Raw genomic sequence first — 19,445 nt, 5'->3', positions numbered from 1 at the left:
CCCACAATTTCACTAAAACCCCCCTAATTTTCTGGGGGCTTTATGTAATTCTCCTCTCTGGGCTCTGCCAGGTAAGCCCTGCAGTGAAGCACTTCGCAGGCTCCTTGCAGGAGAAAAGCTGCAACTTCAGAAAACGTGTGCCAAGAAGCATGCAACAGCCAGGATGCCTCATGCATGTTTTATTTACTGTTTTCTATATACATATTAGTAACAGGTTACATGACTTACAGGCAGAGAAATGCAACTTTTTTTTTTTTTTTTTTTGACGTGTAGTAACTCCACAGGCTCTCTGTAAAAGTGCTAAGAGATAAAAGCCTTCTTTTGACACTTGGTTAAAAAAATACTCATTCAAAAGTGTATCAGATGTCAAGTTTTGACCAACTGGAAAATTGTTAGAAACAAGAAAATGAGAGAGAAAGAGGGGTAAAGGAACTGTTAATTCCACACAGCCTTTCCCCATAAATCTTTTTTCCCCTTCAATCCATATGAAAACTATTATACAGTTTATTCCCAAGAGAAACTGAGAGCATGATCTGAAAGCTTAAATATTTTGAAATGTTAGTATTTGAAAAGTTTAAAATTTAATTGACCCCTCCTAGCCACTTCAAAGTCTTCTTTATAACTTCCCTATTTATCTCTGAAGTATCAGAAGATCCTAGATTTATTTCAGAGTCTGTGGCATAGGCTAAAGGTGATACTCGTCTCTCTGCAGCCTCACATATAAACCACATCAGCCTTCTCTAGAGAGGAAATATTTCTGATATTTCAGGCATTTATTGCCAGTTTACTCAAGCAGCAAGTTATATTCAGCAACCTCCTCAAAGAAGAGTATGGGTAACTGCAGCAGTGCATATGCCTGGTGTTTAAAGCACACGCAAATTTAAGTTAAACTTAAATTTGTCTTCTCTTGGCAAGTTATGCCCAGCGTAACTTCTGGCATGACCAACTGTTTACATGCAAGTTGCATAATAAGAGGATTAAAACTGAAAAGGACCACTGGGTCACTGTAATCACAGCTTCTTTTTGTAGCAAAACCTTGTCCACATTGTCAATCTTCATGCTTTTTTTGTTACTGTTGTTTTTGTTTTTCCATGAACATTTCTAGATTCTTTCTTCTTTCCCTTCCAAACTCTAGATTTCTTGATAAACACTTCAATTTTGCCAGGTCTAACTTTTTTTAAACCTATTCCTTTCATTTCCCTGCCATCACCCGCAGCAATAAACACTCCTCTCATTTTCTCCTAACATCCCTTGACAGGGGCTATATGAATAAAAGACCTCTTGGTATTTGCATATGGCTTCAGTCTCTTCATTACAATCGAACATTTTTAGACAACAAAGAGATATAAAACCGATAATATATGCAGAAGTCCATGGGTGATTTCTTCTGGACTGCATTAGGATATTTTATTATCATTTTCTTGTGCTATGAGAAATCCCATTGCTCATGCACATGCTTATTTTGCAGAAGGAGGCATAGAGGCAGATTGTGATGCACAGGACAGCATTGCTTGGAGTGAAAAAGCCCAGCACTGAGTGCTTTGCAAGGCAGATGTACATGACAGAGCTCCCCCTGCAACCTCTAAAATGATTTTGCAATTCCATGCAAGGAACAGGAATCCTTCCTTCAAGACTATAAGAATAGGAAGAAATAATCCTAGAAACCTTAAGGATGAAAACAAATCACTAGGTCTTTTCCTTGTGCTGAGGTCCTTATAGAAAAGTTAAAAAGTTTATTCTGAGGATTCCACTCCTAGACGAAAACATTTTTTAGTTTTTATTAGTGATAATTTTCCAGTGCTTTTCATGACGAGAGAGGAAGTTGTGCTGTTCCTTTAGTCCTTCATATGGCTTTGTGCTTGTTCACTTTAATTCAGGAAAACTGTTGAGAACAAGAATCATCAATGCTGTTTACTGGAAAACAAAAAAAGCAACTTATACCTCTAGAGCTCAGAAATAGAAGCTATCTAGATAAAAAAAAAGGAACAAATGCTTCAGAGAGTGAGAACATTCCTATAAATGCACATTATAACATGGTTGACAGTGCAAGCTTAAGAAACAGATTTAAATTTAGTTTACTGTGTAGTTGGAAATAGCAACTGCATTTGTGTAACATATGTTTGACCATAATTCAAAGTGATTCATATATCACTTATTTCGTATACTTGGTTAATATGCATTCCTACCAAAGCTTGTTTTCATTCATGTTTTCATACTTGTTGGAAAATTTACATTTCTGCACATGGAAGTTATTAAGAAATGCCTTGAGATGTGTGAACAAGTCTACCTTTGCCCGAATTAGTTAAACGATCATGTATGATGTTGATTAAAGCTTCCAGTTTTTACATAATACAGTGATGGTTATATGGGCTATATATGGTCATATATATCTTTCACCAGGAAATGCAGTAAAAACTCAACTATTTAGTAGTTTTATTTTACTGAAGCAGAATGGGCAAGTGTCAATCCAGAACTCTAAAGGGAACTCTAAAGGGATGAACTCAAGCTGACTGGAGACCAAATTACTGCAAGTAAGTATTCTTTTGGTCCTCATATAGGAAAAGCTCCTGTTACAGATAATGTAAAATCTACTCTTAAGAGCTTTGGTTAAAACAACTAACTAAATATATTGCCATCAATCTCCAATGGCTGTTAGCACTGAATGCAGCTAAGGTTTATCTGCTTCAAGGCAGAGATTTGATGCAAGCACGTTCACACATGACATTTTACAGATCATCATCATATCAACTGTACAGGTAATCACTGAATATCCAACAGACTGGCAAGCTCACGGTGGAAATAAGATTCACATTTTGCTTTGTCAGGGCCACGCAGCAGCTTCGGGAATGAATTTACTCCCATTTTATAATTCAAGACAATGTGTGAAAAAAAAAGTCCTTCTGAATGCAGCTAAGTAGAAGAATGTGGTGACTCAAGCTGGAATGTGCCCAAAACATCCTGCTAGAAATCCTCAGGATTCAAAAGAATTGCCAGGTTTAATGACTCCAAACGCTTTGGTCCTACTCAGTCTTTGCCAATGAAAAGGTCCCACTTGCAGCACACTAGTGGACTGGTTTTACTCCAGTTCAGGCAGGAGAAGTGGTCTGTAACAGGCTGCTAGTAGCTGCAGAATGTGCATTTTTACCATCCACGTGCTGGTTTGTGTTGCTCATGCAATTACAGCTTGGGATAGCAGAACTTTGTTCATCTCACCCTTTTTTTGCCTATAACAGCAAAGTACTTCTTCATTCCATTCAGACTTAGCAGACTCACTTCAGAAAGCAAGAACATGAACAAAACAAACAAAAACAACCTTTCCGAAGCAATGAAATTCTAAATATGACATTGGGTGCCCTCTGGACCGTTGGATTTTTTTCTTCTGTCTGTCTCAACAGGGGTAATGAGAAAAGTTGCAGCGGGTCTCTCATGCACACAGCAATCTGATTAGCAAAGGCAGCTAAAATACTTTGAAATTTAAAGTGAGAATGAAACATCTTGAACGTAGGCAGAAATTAAGCTTAGATCTAACACACAGCTAGTGGAGTACAGTTGTAATAGCACAGACCAAGCTTGGAGGAAGAGGCTTGACTGTTGTCATCCCCTGTTTCCCCTGCCTTGCCTCTCTGTCAGTCTTGCACTAAAGTCAAGCGAGTGGGTAAAAGGCATCCTTATTTTTCTAACTATTTCACAACGATGTAAAAAAATGGCTTAATGTACAGAGAAAAATGGTCTCTGCTTTTCTAATGAAAAATACTAGGGAAAACCTTATAGACAAGTTGTCTTTTCAGATGGTACCCCTTCTACTTACAGACCATCCACTACACTCTGGACGTTGCTGAAGGGAATCACGCCCAAAAGGCCAGGTCCAGGCAGAACAGGCTCCAATGTGCAGAAGATATGAGGGGCCTCTGCCCTCTGAGTCCATCTCCACCTCAGAAAACATTTTCAGCATCCTCCTCCAGACAAGTAGATCATTGTAAGAGAAAGAAAAGGACTAACCGCCTTTGATGCCTTCAGAATGTAAAGTTTTGTGAGCATCCAAGGTAAAATTTCACCTCCACCCACAATCTTCATCTGTTAGAGCATCCTTCTCTTTGCTTCGTTGGTTGTTCACAAGAACAGTTGCATCCTTGAAGCGCAACTTCCTTGAGAGCAGAACAGAGCAGGGGCTTCCTCACAATGTTCAGAAAGCAAACAAGCAAAGTCAGGTCAGCTTCAGATGACAGAACAAATCCTTCATTTAAACCATTCAGATACAACCCCCTACTCATTTGCAGTTTACACTACCCTTTACAGCTGTAATAAGAGTGTGTGCATGTGGGGAAGCTTCTCTGCTGATCCATGAAACTCCACTCAGGGGCAGATGACAAAGCAAGAAGTGGAAAATCTGCTCCTCAGGCTGTCCGCTGTTTTGTAGCTCCATAGCTTTCGTTTTTCCCTGCTCCCGTGATCTCCAGATACTTGATTACTGAACCACCACATGACCCTTGTATCATTAGGCTAAGGATCGTTCCCATTTTCCAGTTGGAAAATAAAAGAAGGGTGGAAGTTAAGTGACTTCTCCCACAATTACACAGCAGGTCAGAGGCGGAGGCAGAGACAGGATCAATCCTTAATCCAGGAACTGGACAGTATTCCTTCTGTTTAGAATATGGACATATTCTGACAGATCATATTGGTAAACACATTAAAGGAAAATCATCGCCCTGTTAGTGACTCTTAATCCAGATTAGCATGATTCTGAATTAGGCTGTAACTGTGTTTTAAAGGGAAACACAACCTAAGTTATCTCCATGCTGTTACCCTAATAAACAGATGTTATTACTTGTACCGAATTAGGCGAATAATCTTATTTTTCATGAAATCTGATGTATGCGGGTGAGAAGAATCTATGCAGAAACCATCGCCCATGGCTATTTTTAGTACTTCTTCCACAAACACCTGGAAACTATTGATTTGCTTGTTATCAGGCACCACCCAGAGTCTCTTCAAGTTCTGTCTCGTGTACTCCTCTTCTGGGAGGCCTTCCACACTTGCAACCCAATCTAGGGTCAAATGGTTGGGATCTTGTAGGTAGCTGGATATTGAAGAGAGGTTTCCATTGAAGCAGTAGTAAAGTTTGGAACCTAGAAGCTTCAGGAAGAGACATGATGTGGAGAAGATATGAGCACTGAACACTTCCATATTGGAGGAAGAGAGACTGTAGATCTGGGGTGCTTCTCGAACAGTGAAGTGGACAGTTTGCGTCTTCTGATCAAGGCTGATGTTGAGCATGGCATTCTTCTCAGCTTTAGAAAGCTCCACCTCCTTCTCCTGCAAGGCCTCAATCAGTGGCTGAATTTGATAAAAATCAACCTCCCGTCGGAGTAAACCCATCTCCTGAAAGTCTTCAGGGAGGTCCAAGTGGGAAGTTCTTAGGAAGTTCAGGATATAGCGGAAGATCTTGCCATCTCTGTCGATAAAGCAGTTGCCTTGGCTGTCCTTCTTGGTTGGCATCTTCCCACTAAACATGGCTCCCAACATGGAGTCTGGAAAGCTAGTCAGGGTGGACAGAGAGGTGGTGTAGAGTTTTCCTCCAACATTGAGTGTGATAGGTTCTGACATGGTGAAAAAGTCACGGTCCTGGGCCTAACTCTAAAATAAAAAAGCAAAGAAGAGGAAGACAAAAAAAAGAAATCCAACACCACACGTTCAGATGCATTTACTTGTTCAAAAGATTAAACTAAAGGGGAAAAAAAAACCACTAAATATAATAGTAATGGCATGACAATAACTCATTAAAGAAAATAGAAATTGGGAAATTCTTTTGGAGGTTGTATCTTGAAAGCAAAGGTTTCTTTTGTTTTTCTGTTTCATACTCCAAACAGACTTTCCACAGAGCTTTCTCTATTTCGGGTTAACCAATGCTGGAAATCATGAGTCTTCCAAAACCTTACAGTTACGCTAAACGTGAAATCTGCCCATTGATGTTAGTGCTGTCTCCAAAGCAAGAGTTGTTCCTTGCATCCTGCATCCCTCATGAACACAGAATTTAGAGGAAAGGAACGGGCAAGAACCAGACACATCCCACTATCTTTGTGGCCTCTGAAGATAAAGGACAAAGCTCTTGCCGTGGTGTCCCATGACACAAATTTGCAGTCATCCTACCACACAGGAATGCAGCTGTGCCCACAGTCTGCAGTTTCACTCAGCAAAAAATGCCCCAGGCTTTTTGCTTCCAATATATGTTACCTTAGCAAGCATTTTCTAATTAATTTGGGCCATATCTTCTGTTGGCATTGATCTGTGCAGCTACTCTGCAGGCAGCCGAGATAAATTGAGGATGAAATTTTATGATATTATTATTCTAACCATCTCTGCAAGGGACCTACCTCTCTTCCTCCTCCACCATACATTCCTTCTCCTTTACATCAGGTCTGGTTCTTCTCTGATCCCACAGTGAGCTCAGGTTAAGGAGCAAAACGACCAGGGAACCCCCGGTTACTATTCTGAGTATATTTCTAGTAGTTTAACTCCTTGAACCAGCTTAGAACCAAATGAATGCCAGGAGTGCTGCAAAGGAAGAGGAGGGACCCATGTTCCCCTTAATTTCAGATCAGCTCTAAAAAGCTGTGCTAAGGTCCTGGGAGCCAAGCTGAGGCTCTCTGCTCAGTTTCCCATCTGTTTCCCTGTGTTTGCTGAATCCAAATCCATCAATCCATCCCTTCCAGCTTTTCTATTCAAATCCTGCAGATGATGCTGAAAAGAATATATAAAACCCAGCAGAAATCCTATCAGTTTTTGCTTGCAGAGATAGGATGTTGCGCTTCTAGTAACTATGGTCACAACCACACAAAGCAGGCAAACAGCTCCCTTAAGAATATACTTAAGTGCAGACATTTCAATAACTAGTCATGGAATAAACTTAGATACTATGAGACCATTATCAGCTCTGGAATCACACCAAAATACAGATAGAGACAGCATGGTCTTGTACTGCAAGATCAATTTTTCGATGGCTGGTGAAGCCAGAATAATACATATATATACATTAAAATATGCCCCATCTCAGCAGAAGAACATTCTTGCCACTAACATCCTGGGAATACATCCTGGGAAGAAAATAAGGAATATAATTACTTTAGTGTTAAGCTCCACTCTGTGCTATAGAACATATTTCTCATATTTCCACTCAGGATATTTCTTCTCCTTGAAGGCTTCTACCCAATTTATAGAGTAAAAAGCTATTTTAAGCAGACTGAACACAGGCTTGACATGGTCTAATTCTGTAGTAAAGTGGCTGCCATGTATTTTTTCCCCCTAAGAGCTTGTAACACATCTGTAAAAGAAATAATACAAATACAATCCAATGTTCACAAAAGCAGCCCCAAATGGATTTCATTTAAAGAAATCTCTAAATCTAATAAAGAAATTACTTTTAAAGAAATCCATTTCTTTTCCCCAAATCACACCACAAATAATACAGATTGTAAAACTAGGACTGACAGTGTCACCCAAAGCCACATTCATTACTGTCCTCTGCTGCTACCACTCAGTCTGCTCTGAACGACCCAAATTCCTCTGTTCTGTCCTCATAGTCATCACAGAATATTCAAGGTTGGAAGGGATCTCTAGAGATCATCTAGTTCAACTAGTCATGTTTTCAGATCCCTGATCACTTTTACAGAATCACAGAATATTTAAGGTTGGAAGGGACCTCTAGAGATCATCTAGTCCAACCTTCCTGCTCAAGCAGGCACACCTACAGCATGTGTAGGCCATTTAAAGCTAAAGGAGTATTTTTCTCATGTCCTTTGCCATCCAGCTGCAAGGAATGACATGTTTCCCTCAGTTTGTACGGGGCAGCCTTCACTCAGCAAAGCCCCTTGTCAAGAGAGATGTCCTAAACACCACTGGATGCTTCAAATGTTCAGTGACAAGATAGAGACTTTCATTTCAAAGTCAACATCCACCCAAAGTTTATTCTGATTTATGAACTTGCTGGCTGTGCATGTTGAATGAGAAACAGCTGCTCCAGTCCAATCTGAATGGAAAAATGTTAAAAAGAAAAATCTCCCAACTGGATTTTCTATCAGTGGCCTTAACAGGGAGGCTACCAACAAAATAAGGCAGTAATGAGAGTAATGAGAGCTCTTCTAAATAAAAGGTAATGTCTAGTAGATTAATTCATTAACTCATCTTGCTCATTAAGAGTTTTTTACCTTGGCAGCACTGTACAAATGAGAGAGGTCCAACAGTCTGGCAACTTTTAAAAGCACTAAAACCCAGCAAAGATGGGCTGGGTATTTACGCTGGATACATTACTAATTGGACTTAATGCATTTAGCAACCAACTTATTTGATTCTTTTCTCCTTATAAACGTTACCTCAAGGGCAGATTAAAAGAATTGCCCATTTTGCTCTTAAAAAACAAGCATTTGCAGCCCCTACCCTAGAGCATCACAACCAGGTACTTCCTTAACACAACAAAGACTTTCCAAGAATGCAGTGCAAGGGGTAACTTCAGTTTAGTGGCATTTACACAAAAACAGCGTAAAGCAGCATCTGATCTTGGCCACGGGTGGCTCTAACTTGCAGTCGAAGCAGTAAAACCAAGTACAAACTGGGCTACGGCCCCGGGAAGCAGGAAATTGCAGCACTGCATTTTGTGTCGCTGCTCCCTAAGTTCTGCTTGAAATTCATTCAAATTAGAGCAGCTAGAGATCTAACTGAGAGCCTAAGACGCAAATGCAACTGAAGAGCATGGGATATACTAGGCACTCTTAAAGTGACTTATATTTAAATATGTATTTTTAAAAATACATTTAAAATTATGGGAAATAATAATGCGATAACAGAAAGGCATGAAACTGTGATAACAAAAATCTACCTGTTTTCACTTACTCCAGTTCTTTGTGTTTATAATTATGACCTCATTTCCTTCATTATAGATAACGCTTCCTTTGTTTAATAATTGTAAGTGTTGATTATCTTTGGATAAGCTTTATTTCCCCTCTTAATTATTCATCACATTTAAGAGAACTCTAATAAGCTGGTCAATAAAATTCTGTCTACATAAATTACCTGAATTTCTGCCTAGCTTAGGGAAAAAATACCAGTATACAAATAAACATTTAAAAACGCATCATTCATTTGCTAACCCAAGCACAATGTAATGAAACATGATAAATATTGCTAAATATTTAACCAAGGGGCAAAGCCTACAGTTTTAGTGCTTCCTAGTCAAAAACGCAGCTTGATGGGAAGTCTGCAAGCTACACACATGTATTTATGGTTTCCAAAGAAAGAGGGTTCTTCAGAAAACATACATATGTAAATATATTATATAAACACAGGGAGAAAAAAAAAAAAGCTTTCTGCTTGCTTGTTCAGGTTAAAGTTGACAAAGTGACAAAAACGAAAGTAAAAACACAGAAACTAAAGCAGCAGTGATTGATTATAAGCACAGATTTAACTTTACAGAATAATTTTGCACTGTACCCTTCAACGTCACATCCATAAAACATCCCTCCACAAAAACTGTGTGAACTATTTAAGAGGGTCAGCTTAGCTAAGTAATAGTCGAGAAGTAACCCCGGACTGCAAAGTATCTACATAGCAAAATAAGAGATGCATAATTTAGGCTGCCACAAGGAAGAATGGCCTAAGTGGCAATAAAATTAAAGCAAGACAGGGCGTTTTTGTGATAAGCATCAGGAAGAAGTCAGGCTAAAATCTATCTGGCTTTTGAGCACTGTCCAAGAGAACTGGTAAGAGTCTTATCGGTCGAATTAAAAAAGAGGCTGATCAGGTAATGTGTTACAGGAAATAATTGTGCATTGGTAGGGAACAGGTTGATTTTGCATCTTACTAAAAGGGGATGCTTCGTTTTGAAGTTAAGAAATCCAGTTTTCACAAAATATCGAAGTCCTAATAAAAACATGTATAAGTTGCGACGCTGTAGTCTGGACACGTGCAGTGGTACGAGCCCCTGGAACTCACCCTGACTTCACCTGTAGACTAATTCCGTGTCTTATTCCTTTTCAAGGTGTTTTCTCAAGAGAAGTCAAGACCCTCTGCTACGAATTTGTGCCTTGGTCCCTAAGGCACCCTGGGCAGTCTGAAGTCACCAAGGCCGTGACAGGTACAGGAGACAAAATTAATAAAAGCACCACAGGACACAAGCAGAAACAAAGTAAATGGTTTTTAGAAATGTAAACCCCTCAGTTCACCACTTACCAAAGCCAGAGCCAGCAAGTCAGGGCTCAGGGATAGGGTTTGGGACAAAACCTGTAGCAACAAGGTTAAACCCCGCTTAGTGCACAGCCGATCCACACTTTCTAACCTAAGTTGATCCCTAGGTCTAGAAGATTAAACATTTGCACTATGGTTTCCCTGCACTCCGTTCTTATTACACTCCACTAACTACACAGGGGAAATTCCAGGTCTCCCCACAGCTGCGGGGCAGGAACCGATCCCAACCAACTTGTATTATTGGGAGAGGCAAATCAAGGTCCTGGACCCCTGCAGAGAGGCAGGTGACACTTTGGGAGGGCACTTCAGCTCCTGCATTCCCTAAATCCAGAGGCGATTCCCTCCCGTTCGCTGAGGCCAGGTTAATCCTCAGTCAGATGAAGCCAAGCAGAGCCCGTGCGCCGAGCACAACCCATCCCTCACCGGAGGCCTGAGGCTTTGCTTCCACACCTGGAATTCATCCAGGCAGCGGGGGACTCATCCCTTCCTCTCCCTGGCCACCCCCGCCGCTCGCGGCCGCCCTCCGTGCCTCAGTTTCCCCCGGCGCGCGGCCATTCCGCGCCCGCCCGCATCACGCACCTGAGCCCCGCGGCGCCGCGAGGGAGGCGCGTGGGCCGCGCCACGGGCACGGGAAGGGACGGGAAAGGAAGGGAAGGGAAGGGAAGGGCGGGCGGCGCCACGCGGCCGCCCGGGACTTGTAGTTCGGCGCCGCGCGGCCCCGGTGCCGGCCCGGCCCGCCGGACTGCAGCTCCCAGGCGGCCCCGGGAGCCGCCGCCTTCCAGCTGCCTCCAAGCCGCCTTCAAACTGCCCTGGAAGCGGCGCTTAAGGCGGCGCGGCGGGGCCTGCGGCGGGAGGTAACGGAGCGGCCGCGGGCTCCGGGAAAAGGATGCTCCGCGTGGGAATGCGGGAGGGATGTTCGGGATGGGGATGCGGGAGGGATGCGTGGGGCTAGGATGCAGGCAGGGTGCTTGCAGGGAGGGATGCTCCCGGGTCGGGATGCTCCCAGGTCGAGATGCTCGGGAATCACGACCTAGGAGGGGTGCTCAGGGGGCTGGATACAGGAGGGATATTTGGATACAGGAGGGATATTTGGGGGGCAGGATGTGGGCAGGACGTTTGCAGGGAAGGTTGCGGGAAGGGTGCCCGGGGATCAGGATGCTCAGGGATAGGGATGCAGGAGGGATGCTTGGGGGCTGGCATGCAGGCAGGACATTTGCAGGGAATGATGCGGGAAGAACTCTCAGGGGTCGGGATGCTCAGGGATCAGGATCTAGGAGGAGTGCCTAGAGATCTGGATGTAGGAGGGATGCTTGGGGGTCAGGGTGCTCAAGGAGGGGGATGCAGGAGGGCTGCTCAGGGCTGGGATGCAGGCAGGATGCTTGCAGGGAGGGATGCTCCGGCGTCAGGGTGCTCCAAGATCAGGATCTAGGAGGGGTGCTCAGGGATTTGGATGCAGGAGTGATGCTTGGGGATCAGGATGCAGGCAGGATGTCTGCAGGATAGGTTGCAGGAGGATGCTTGGAGGTCAGGATGCTCAGGGATGGGATGCAGACAGGACACTTGCAAGGAGGGATGCTTGGAGATTGGGGATCAGGATCTAGGAGATGGATGCTCAGGGATCAGGATGGAGGCAGGTTGTTTACAGGAAAGGATGCAAGAAGGATGGTCAGGATTTGGGATGCTTGGGGAGGGGAATGTGGGAGGGATGCTCAGGGGCTGTGATCCAAACAGGGCACTTGCAGGGAGGGATGCAGGAGGGATACATGGGGGTCAGGGTGCTCAGGGATCAGGATCTAGGAGAGTATTGGAATGGAGCAGGGATGTCTGAAGTTGAGATGCAGGAGGGGGCTTGGTTAAGGGATGCTCAGGGATCAGGATGCAGGTGGAAGGCTTGTTGGGGGGAATCAACAACAAGGAATGGATACTTGGGGCTTGGGATGCAGGAGGGATGCTCAAGTTTGGGATGTGCAAAGGATCCTTGCAGATCAGCATGCTCTGGGATCGGGATCTAGGAAGGATGCTTGTGGGTTGGAAGACAGGAAAGATGCTTGAGGAAGGGATGCTTTCAGGTTGGGATGCAGAAATGCTCGGGGATCAGGATATTTGGGAGATCAGGATACTAAGGGGTTGGGAGGTAGGAGATGCTTGGATATTGGGGTTCAAAAGAGTCTGGATCCAAATCTGTTCAGGTTAAATTTGCCCTGACTTGGACCTGGGAGCTACTGCTGAAAAATAAAAGCAGGGGTTGGCATTTCAAATATCTGCCACTTTTGAAAGATTCCCCCCAAACGTTGGGAACTTAGTGCCTAAGGCAAAAGGGCCATGGCAAGGGGCTGGATTTTCACCTGGGAAGGGGTGGGGGTCAAAATACTTTGGGCATTTTGTGATATAGTCAGTAAAGTTCACAACGGTCTGTTTGCCTTCTTGATTTCTGTGTCGGCTTTTGCAAAGCCAAATATGTGTGAGATGAAGGGAAATTGATATGAAGGGAACATGAGTGGTGTTCCCCACTGGTCTGTCAAAACACAGGAGATGTCCATGACTCCGATCCATTAGGCAGCATCTGATGATTCCCAGCCAGTGTCAGCTCTTGGTCTGGTAGACTTTGGTAGAGAGGACATGGGTTTTGATTGAGCTTTATCCAGGGTTTGTGTTTCTATAGGCAGATAAAAGCAGACAAAAATCAGAGGAAAGAGGAGCGATGTCTATCCTATAAATATATACAAGAAAACAACAAGCCTTCCGGCATAGACATATTTATGGTCTCAGGGGATGATAATGGAAAGGACATCGGTCTGAAGGTCAGAGTGAGATCCAGGCACTCCCAGTATCACCCCTGGGGGCAGTAGCATAGCACAGGGCTGGCAGGGATCTGTGGCTAAGCAGAAAAGCAGAACATTGCTGAGGAATGAAAGGAAGATGTGCTGGTCTGGGGGGCACGAGGAGGAGACCATCCCGCAAGACCCTGTCGAGTGCAGGCAGGACGTCACTTTTGATCATTTCATGCCAAACATGTTAAAGACATTAAAAAGGAACTGGGATGGTTCATTGGGTTTGTGGCTGGGGCTGGTATTAGTCCTAAATCCACAGTTTGTCTCTGATGGTCTAAGGGTTAGAGCAGCTCCTCTTCACATGCCTTTCTTTGCCCTTGTTTTTTGAGACAGCAGAGTATGGAGATTAACATCCTTGTGTCTTGGTTTCTGCATCCACAGATGTCTGGTCTTATATAAGGATATAATATCAAAGGTTTTGAGGTGCTTTTTTAGAAAATGATATTAATGCATATTATAGATAAGTCTGTATCTGATGGCTAGAGTGAAGAAACTGGCCTGGGAGGAAGAGTCTGTCCAGAGAAATACAGACAGTTAAATGTTAGGGCTTTGGGCTTCATTTGGTTTTATTGCACAGATTGCCTTGACATCTGGCCAAAACTCTCTCATTTGATGTCACAGTTCCCGACAGCAAAAATGTAAAGGAGGAGATGAGGCTGCTAGGATTTGTGTGCACCAAAGCCTCAAAGAAATATGGGAGCATATTAGCAAAGATATCTGCGTTCAGGTAGGGTAGGCAGGCTCACACTGTTGTCCATGAATCAAGGCCATGGTAAACTGCCTGCAGATGGAGGATGGATTTCTATTATGTGGAGAGAAGTCTAATCAGTATTTTAGAGGAAAAAAAAGGAATAGTGAAATACATGGTATTGCACAAGAAAGGAGAAGGATTTGTAGCGATCTGCAGATCTAAAATATCAATGGATTTTCGCAAAGCCACAAATTTCTGTATAGTAAATTCAGGCTGATTGCAACTAGATATAATTTGATTAGTTTTTTTTTTTGTAGTTGGCATTTTGAGGCAGCCCAGAAACGTGTGCACAGGAGAGCAGCATGCTGTTCACCGAGGGGAACTCCTGACGTGCAGAAAAGCCCTGCCAAATGCTGACAGACTGACTGGGTGATAGTGCTAGAACAAATCCTCATCCCTGTGGCAGCCAGAAAGCTGCCCAGATGGATGGACTGGCCCACGGGCAGCGGGGACAACCACTCTGGATCTGCTGCTAAACCAGCATCTCCATCAACTCCTGGCTCGGGATGTTCTGCTTCAGCACGACGGAGGAGAGGAGAGCTCAGGAGAGCCTTGCAAGCCTAAATTAATTAAAACTAGTGAGTAGGAGCTATGCAGCACTGGTGCAATTTGTCACTGGGAGGTTGTTTTGGATAGGAAGTAAATAATTTGTTGTCTCGTTGAAAATAGAAGGTAGATGTCAGATTGCAATTATGTGAAAGGATTTGGTCAGGGTTTTGTGCTGGCTAAGTTACCTTTTTATGGCTGCAGATGGGTAGAGTCTCACTTATTTCTCACTGCAGGGGTTATTTGACTGAATTTTTCTACAGTTATTAGCTCTTCTCTCATACGAATGGACCCAATCCCCTTCTCTGCTGTGGCACTTTATCTGGGTGCAGCTCTACTAAATATAGCACCAAAGTAAGTGCAGCAGGACGGGCAGCTAATGTATCTGTGGGCAATATATCTGAGATAAGAGTTGCAAGATGCATTTGATTGCTGGATCTACCTCAACCTACTGTGTGTCCTTGAGCAAATAGCTTAATCTAGATGTGTCTTGATAGACTAATAGAAAAAAAAAGGATGTGAATAGTATCCTTTTCTGCCTTTATTCTTGAGTGAGATATGTGAGATATACTTCTCTGTGCATATTCCTATAGATACACACAATTTGTTGGTCAGTGGATCCTATTTTCATTGACGCCTGCAGGCATTATTGCAGTGCAAATAATAAATAAAGCAGGGTTAGACTGTAGATTATAATGAGAAACTGCATGGGGAAAGAATTAAGAAAGAAGAGAAGCAGCAATTCTGTCACTGAAAGGACTAGGAGAAAGGATCTGCAGCATGTTTGTAAGTACTTAAGATATATACAGAAGACCATTGAACTGGAATTACATTGTGTACATTAATTAAGGTAATTTAACCAGAATAGCTCAATCTTAAGAATCAGAATAGCTCAAAATTAAGAGTGTAGCTGGACCTGTAAATTACTACAGATGATGGGAAGACAGAAGTAGAAGATACAGTAGAGAAAATACAGAGATACAGCAGCACTGGTGAGAGTAGAGCAGTGACTTTTATTTGATGATTTCTAACTTGATAGGGAAATTTTAATTTCCTCCCAGTTGTTCTGAGGGATTTTTTAGCCATAAAAAAAGAACAGAGATGTTATAAAAATGTCTTTTTGTGGCTGTCCAGCACTTGTCTGTTGGGCTGCGTCTATTGGATGTGGCAAATCACGAGTCACATGCTGTTGTTTCCCCTCCTTGCCTGGATAAATATTTAGTACTTTGGACCACATTTACAATCCCCTTTGAACTTACTCTTTTTTCCCTGCAATAAAGCCCTGGGACACCCTCAATTACTATTTTATTCCTGTAAAACAGATCTAGAAAGGTGTGTGACCAACAGGGATTGCTTCTTTTAAGAAGATGTGTACTGAGTCATGGAAAATTTTACACAAGGTAGACTGCTGTGCAGCATTTCTTGCTCTACCAAGGTGCTGTGTACTCTCAGTTCCACTCTGCAGCATTTCAGCATCTTGCAGGATTGAGCCCTAATTGCCTAGCTATCATCTGGAGCGTGCAGCAAGAATAACAGTAATGTCTTGGCTGACATAAAAGAAACAATTTGAGCAGCAGTAAAGGAGAACAAAAGGTGAGTCTGGTTCCTGTACTTCCAGACCTCCAGGGAATTCAGGGAAGTAAATCATGTGTGTATATATATGTATATATTTTTTTATTAATCAGAAAGACATCCGTTATCCTAATATAGTGGGATTTTTCTCACTAGTGATATTTATCAAACTATTGCATGAAGCAATGTGATTGCTGTTATAGAAAATGTGCTGAGTTCATTGCCAAGGTTTTCTGAAGATAAGGGACATCTCCTGAAGATAAGGAGCATCTCAGAGATCTTTTTCACAGCTCTGCAAAATCGGGAGCGTGGGAGTTGATACTCAATCCTGCAAAAAATACTAAGGAGACTTTATTGGAAATCTGCCATTGTTGGGAGCAGTGGAATGAATTAATTTAAAAGAAATTGGATAGATTTCAGTTGAAGTGAATCCTTATTAAAGGAAAGCTGCAATCAGAAGAGAAAAAAAAATGGACACCTCTGATATTATTAAGGTTAGACTCAGAGCCCAAGGTGACTTTTCATTGTGAGGTCTTTTGTTTACTTTTTTGGTCTTTACTCAATTTGGAGACTGAAACCATACTGGCTGATGACACTCTGCATATGTGTATCATCTCACTTTGATTATTAGGGAATGACTGAATATCTGTTGCTTGCAGGGACACATTTTATTATAAACAATGTCTGTTACAAATGTTGGTGATGTACTTTCTTTTCTTTGTGACTTTAGATGGAAATGAAGTTTGAAGCTAGGACATGAAGCTAGGTTCTCCTTTACAGTGTTCTTTCTACTTTGAGAGGAATGCCTGAATGAACCCCTCACACACACATGCAGCATGAGCCCCTGTGAGTATTTCTGAATGCAAGACAGATATGAAGGCCATCAATACTTACTGATCTCCTAGATGCAATGAAGAGTGTCCTCAGGACAATTTCCTAGGTATGAGCATATCAATGCATGACAAATATGACTTATGAAGAGAAACATTCCTCTTCCAAAGCTCATTGTCTTCGTCTTCTCTAGCACATCTTCAAAAGATCAAGAAGGATCAAGACTGCAGAACCACAGTCTTGTTGGTCTCACTTTGGGAAAACCGTACAGCACTCCCATTGGAAACTATTTCTGGGCACGTGAAAGAGAAGGTGACTGGAATTAGCTAGGGTAGATCAAAACCCATACTTGACCAAACTCATTGCCTTCAGTGAGGGATCTGTGGATGAGGGCAGAGGAGATGTTGTCTACTTTAACTTTTATAAGGCTTTTGTTACAGAGCCCCACAGTATCCTCATCTGAAAGCCTGGATTTGTGGTCTGGATGGGTGAAATATAATATACATGGAAAACTGACTGGATTCTTGGCCCAAAGGACAGTGGTTAGCGGTTTGTGCTCTACCTGGGAGCTAGTTACAGACGGAATACAAATGGAATTCCTCACAAGTGGAGTACAAGTGGAGCTCCTCAGGTCCAGGATAGATCCCTGAGGATCTATCCTGGAACCTGTCCTATTTAGTATCTTCATCAATGACCTGAGGGAGGAGATAAGTTGCATCTCATCAGGTTTGTGGGTGACACTTCAGGGCAACAGCTGATATGCTTGAAGGTAGGACTGTCGTACAGGGGACAGGTTGAGGCTGTCATGTAATTCAACAAGGACAAATGCAATGTGCTACACTTAGTAGTAGTCCTAGACTTATCTAGAATTAACTAATCCCAGTAAAGGCTGGGGACTGGCTAGTTGGAGAGCAGCTCTTCTGAAAAGGGCCTGGATCCTGGAGAGCAGTATAATAGGCATGGCAGTATACAGGCAAACTATAATAAACTAGAAAAATATATATCCAAATATGAGCCAACTGTGTGCCCTGACAGAGAAGAAGGGCAGGAGCTTCCTGGGCTGTACAAACAGGAACAGAACCAATAGATGAAGGAGAATTTACCCTCATCATTTATCACTTGTCAGACAACTTCTATAACAGTGTCCACTTTGGGGCTCCCCAGCACAACAAAGATGTTGATCAGCAGGAGGAGGTTCTGCAGAGGGCCAGCAAGATGGCCAGGGGCCTGGAGGCCACCTGCCCGGTGAGGTGAGGCTGAGGTTATGGGGCTTGTTCAGCCTGGGGAAGGGAAGGCGAAGAAGGAACCTAACAGCAAGCTCCCAGTGTCTACAAGGGGGTTATCAAAGAGATGGAGCCCAGCTCTTCACAGCTATGCATAGCAGGAAAACAAGAGAAAACACATACATTGAAACAAGAGCTTCCAAATGCATTTAAGGAAAAACTTCCCACTATGAGATAATTAAACTGAAACAGGTTCCCCTGAGCACCTACTCAGTCTCCATCCTGTCTCATTTTCAAGACAAAGTCCTGAGGAGCTTGAGTTGATTTCAGTGTTGACCCTACTTTGTGCAAGGGTCTAGAAGCCTCCTGAGACCCCTTCCCTCCTGATTCTCTGATTTTTTCCATGTTGTTTCTGCCTTTTGCTCACACAGTGAGCAGAGCAGCTTTACCATTTCTTGGGATTTTTTTTATTCCCCATTGCAGAGCACGTTGTATGTACTTTCTCTTTTGGGTGAGCCAAATAACAGATGGAAACATCAAAGGTGCTCTTTAAGCTAAAAATTAACACTTTGATCTTGTATAGGGTCTTCCTGTGCTCTAGGAGCTCATATCTCTTTGCAAACAGGAGTTAGCTGATTCTCCCAGGATTGCTATGAATTATTATTTCCTGTGAGGAAAATGAAGTGCAGAAATCATAAGGTTGCCCCACTTTAAGAACACTGCTTTTAGTCCCTGAGTATATATTGTGAAATCCTCTGGTTTATGCTTCTAAAGAGAAGACAACCAGGGCAGAAGCAGTGGCAGAATCCAGTCTGAAATTGTCCTTCCCTCTCCTTCAGCTGACTGTGTTATTTATGACAAATGGGACAGCAGTCTTACAGACAACAGCCTCCTTTGTTGCAAACTCTGATTTATTCTCCAGGCAGGTCCTGGAAAAAAAAAAAAAAGAAAAACTAATATATGATCATTTAAATAATGCCTCTCCGAAAGCATTTGGAACTGTATTGGGATTGGATTAACCATCTTGCTTCTAATCTTTTGCAACTTCAGTGCTCTTTTGATTTTTTAAGATTGTAATGTGTATTATACATGCATTGTACATGCATCCCTTTTAGCTTTTCCTTGGCTTCTGCAAGGGCTGTTCAGTTAAGCCGTTGAGAACTGGAGTGGTGTTCTCTAAGCTGGTAAATGGAAGAAGTGGCGAGCTGACTAAGTGGTCTCCTGGCCAGAAAAGCTGCTTTTTTTGAACTATTTTGTCTGGACTGGATGAACAAGCATCAGTGCCCTTTTCCTGCCTGGGTTCCATAGCCTCTTGGTTGGTGCATCCTCCCTGCTGTTTTCTTGTTTATCTCTTCTAGCCATTCCTGCTCTATCCTTTGCTCTCCATGTCCTGTCAGGGAGCTGTCATCCTCAATCCTCTCTTTGTCTGGTCTTTTCTGGAGCAGCAGCAGGGTGTGT

General features: G+C 42.8%; 1 protein-coding gene across 1 annotated transcript; it reads right to left on the bottom strand.

Annotated features, from left to right (window-relative positions):
- Positions 1-913: 913 nt before the first annotated feature.
- Positions 914-10,296, bottom strand: KCTD21 (potassium channel tetramerization domain containing 21). Its single transcript, XM_026034515.1, has 2 exons — positions 10,219-10,296; positions 914-5,634 (listed from the first exon to the last, which is right to left on the bottom strand). The coding sequence occupies exon 2, from the start codon at positions 5,602-5,604 to the stop codon at positions 4,822-4,824; it is 783 nt and encodes a 260-aa protein (XP_025890300.1). The 5' UTR covers positions 5,605-5,634; positions 10,219-10,296; the 3' UTR covers positions 914-4,821.
- Between the last annotated feature and the right edge of the window lie 9,149 nt (positions 10,297-19,445).

Source organism: Nothoprocta perdicaria, unplaced genomic scaffold (genome assembly GCF_003342845.1).
Source record: "Nothoprocta perdicaria isolate Ctin4 unplaced genomic scaffold, notPer1 scaffold_146, whole genome shotgun sequence".
NCBI classification, from domain to species: Eukaryota; Metazoa; Chordata; class Aves; order Tinamiformes; family Tinamidae; genus Nothoprocta; species Nothoprocta perdicaria.
Note: the sequence above shows the minus strand (reverse complement) of the source record. Positions and strands in the feature narration are given on the sequence as shown.

Excerpts from the sequence above, each read along its gene's own strand:
- KCTD21 (XM_026034515.1), bottom strand. The coding sequence starts at position 5,604 with ATGTCAGAACCTATCACACTCAATGTTGGAGGAAAACTCTACACCACC.